At 40.4% G+C, this 3,133-nt stretch overlaps 1 protein-coding gene across 1 annotated transcript; it reads left to right on the top strand.

The window, feature by feature from the left end:
* Positions 1-258: 258 nt before the first annotated feature.
* Positions 259-2,340, top strand: LOC112507941 (pentatricopeptide repeat-containing protein At5g39350). The gene has a single exon (XM_025112697.1). The coding sequence runs from the start codon at positions 292-294 to the stop codon at positions 2,338-2,340; it is 2,049 nt and encodes a 682-aa protein (XP_024968465.1). The 5' UTR covers positions 259-291.
* Positions 2,341-3,133: the final 793 nt, after the last annotated feature.

Genomic DNA, 3,133 nt, shown 5'->3' with positions numbered 1-3,133 from the left:
ATAAACACTTTTGAGTATTTGGATAAACAACTTATACCGGTATCAAACCGGTAATAAAAAGTTTTTGAAGAAAATAAACCATTTTAATTTATAATAAATTAATAAATTTCAAATAAGCAATCCAAACACCCTCTTAAAAAATAAAATACAGAGAGCAGCCCATGTTTTTCTTCATCGAGCTCTGTCCCTCCCGCCTCCCGCCTCTCAAATACGCATGGGAGAACGACAAGAAAGTTTGCTGAACTTTCTCATGAGGAGCCATTAAAGTTATGAAGCGCACCTGACTAAGTCATGAATGGCACATCAAACGCGCTTCTGAATATCAGCCACTTATTTACTCGCACCACCGTCCCAACTCCAGCTCAAGTCGAGTCTCTTTTGTACACTTATGCCGGCAGCAAATCTCTCGCAAACATCACGAAACTCCATGCCCGTCTCATCATATCGGGCCTCCTTGCACCATGGGAATCACGCTACATTCCTGCTCTTCTCGCATCTGGGTATGCGTTGTCTGGTCATGTTCCCAATGCACGTCAACTGTTTGATGGATTGCATCAGAGAACTAAGCGTGCATACAACAGTATGATAAAGTTGTATACGGAGAAGGGATTGATGCATAATGCACTCGAGATGTTTGTGGAAATGTTTAAGTCGGGAAGAACGAAGCCGGATAGGCTCACGTACCCTTTTGTGGTTAAGGCTTGTTCTGCATTATCGATGTCACAGTTTGGTTTATCGGTTCACGGATTGATTATAAGTAGCGGTGTTGATTCAAATACGTTTGTTGGTAATTCATTGCTCGCAATGTACATGAGTTTTGGTGAGAATGATAGTGCTAGACAAGTTTTTGACGAGATGGATGACAAAAGTGTGGTCTCTTGGAACACTTTGATAAGCGGGTATCTCAAAAACGGATTTGCCAACGAGTCTTTGAGGGTCTTTAAGGAAATGGTCGATGCTGGAGTGGAGATTGATAACGCCACCGTTGTTTCAGTCCTCCCTTCGTGTGCTTATCTGAAAGCATTAGAGGTGGGGATAGAGGTGCATGGTATGGTGAAAGAGAACGGTTTGGACGAAAATTTATTCGTTAGAAATGCTTTGGTGGATATGTATGTGAAATGCGGTCAAATGGAAGATGCACGAGCCATATTCGATGAAACTAATGGGAGAGATGTAGTGACCTGGACGTCCATTATCAATGGGTACATTGTAAACGGTGATCCAAGAAGCGCCGTATCACTTTGCCCGTTAATGCTGCTTGAAGGTGTACGGCCTAATGCTTTAACTTTGGCATCTCTTCTTTCAGCCTGTGCGGATTTGAAGTATTTGAAGCAAGGTAAGAGCTTCCATGGATGGGCAATGAAGAACGATCTTGATTCCGATGTAAATGTGGAGACTGGATTGGTCGACATGTATGCAAAATGTGTCCTTCTCGCTTACAGCTTTCGCGTGTTTAACAGAACGTCAAAAATGGGAACGGCCCCGTGGAATGCAATACTTTCTGGATGCACTGAAAACGGGCTTGGTAGAGAAGCAATAATGTTGTTCAAAGAAATGAGACTATCGGAAGGTGTAGCACCCAACGAAGCAACTTTAAAATCTCTTCTGCCTGCGTACGCCATTACGACAGATCTTAGACAGGTAACGGGTTTCCATGGTTATCTAATACGATCCGGGTTTCTCTCAAAAAGCGATTTAGCCACTGGTTTAATCGATATATACTCAAAATGCGGAGCTTTGGAACAAGCGCACATGAGCTTTAACGAGGTTCCCTCAAAAGAACGAGATATTATTTTGTGGAGTGTGATAATCGCTGGTTACGGGAAACATGGGAACGGAGAAGCTGCTCTTTCTCTTTTCAATCAAATGGTTCGATCTGGGGTGGAACCTAATGAAGTCACGTTTACTTCTGTTTTGCACGGCTGCAGCCATTCTGGATTGGTGGATGAGGGGTTGAGCTTGTTCCGGTTCATGGTTAAAGATCACAAAGTCGACCCTCGTCCTTATCATTACACCTGTATCATTGATCTTCTTGGTCGAGCCGGGAGGCTGGAGGAGGCGTACGACTTGATTACGACGATGCCGACAGCTCCGAACCATACGGTTTGGGGTGCGTTGTTGGGTGCGTGTGTGGTTCATGAGAAGGTGGAATTGGGTGAAGTGGCTGCAAAATGGCTGTTCGAGTTAGAGCCTGAGAATACTGGTAATTATATATTGATGGGCAATATTTATGCTGCTGCTGGAAGGTGGGAGGATGCGGAGAATGTGAGAAATATGATGAATGAAATAGGATTAAGGAAATCACCGGCTCATAGCTTCATAGGGACCAGACATGAATGATGAAGCCGGTTTTCGTGATTTGGGATCATATGAGACCAGTCTGTTTCGTGAGACCCATGAGACCATCTTTTTACATTTGAAACTTTACAGTAAAACACCGTGAAGATAACATTCACAGTGTTTTTGCTGTGAATGTTTTGATTTTTTTACATTCACAATGTTTTGCTATGAAGTTTCAAATGTGAAAATGTAGTGTCACGGATCTCAAAAAAACAAATTGGTCTCACATGAACTCGACCCCCCTCTCTCTGATTATTATAAACTTATAATATTTGGTTTTAAGTGTTCAATGATCTCTAATTTGAATGATGAGGAAAAAATTGTTGTAAATAATTGATTAATAAAATAAATATAAATCTAATAGTTAGATTTAGCAAGTCATTTATTAAACGTTCATTCAGTAAGTAGTTATCTAATCAATTTATTTTATCGGATAAACATGACAAAGATTAAGAATTTAATCCGTTAAAAAGGATGACAACAACTGACGACATCTAAGAGTCTTATCTGATAAGTGAATAAAAATGTTATATACGATACTGTTTAATTAATTAAAATCTTATTCGGTAAATTTAATAAACATTGACTCTTACCAGTAAACACTTACCAGCAGGGGCGGAACACAAACCTTCTAACCGTAGGGGCCGGAACTAGTATACTATATATTTCAAAGGTACCAAAAATACATTATCCAAAGTTATAACATAGTAAAACTATAAAACTAAACGTTAAATATAAACATGTCAAACATCGCAAATCAAAGTGGAACCCGTCTATCTTTCGCGACCTTGAA

Source organism: Cynara cardunculus (genome assembly GCF_001531365.2).
Source record: "Cynara cardunculus var. scolymus isolate 2C chromosome LG 2, CcrdV1, whole genome shotgun sequence".
Taxonomy (NCBI): domain Eukaryota; kingdom Viridiplantae; phylum Streptophyta; class Magnoliopsida; order Asterales; family Asteraceae; genus Cynara; species Cynara cardunculus.
Note: the sequence above shows the minus strand (reverse complement) of the source record. Positions and strands in the feature narration are given on the sequence as shown.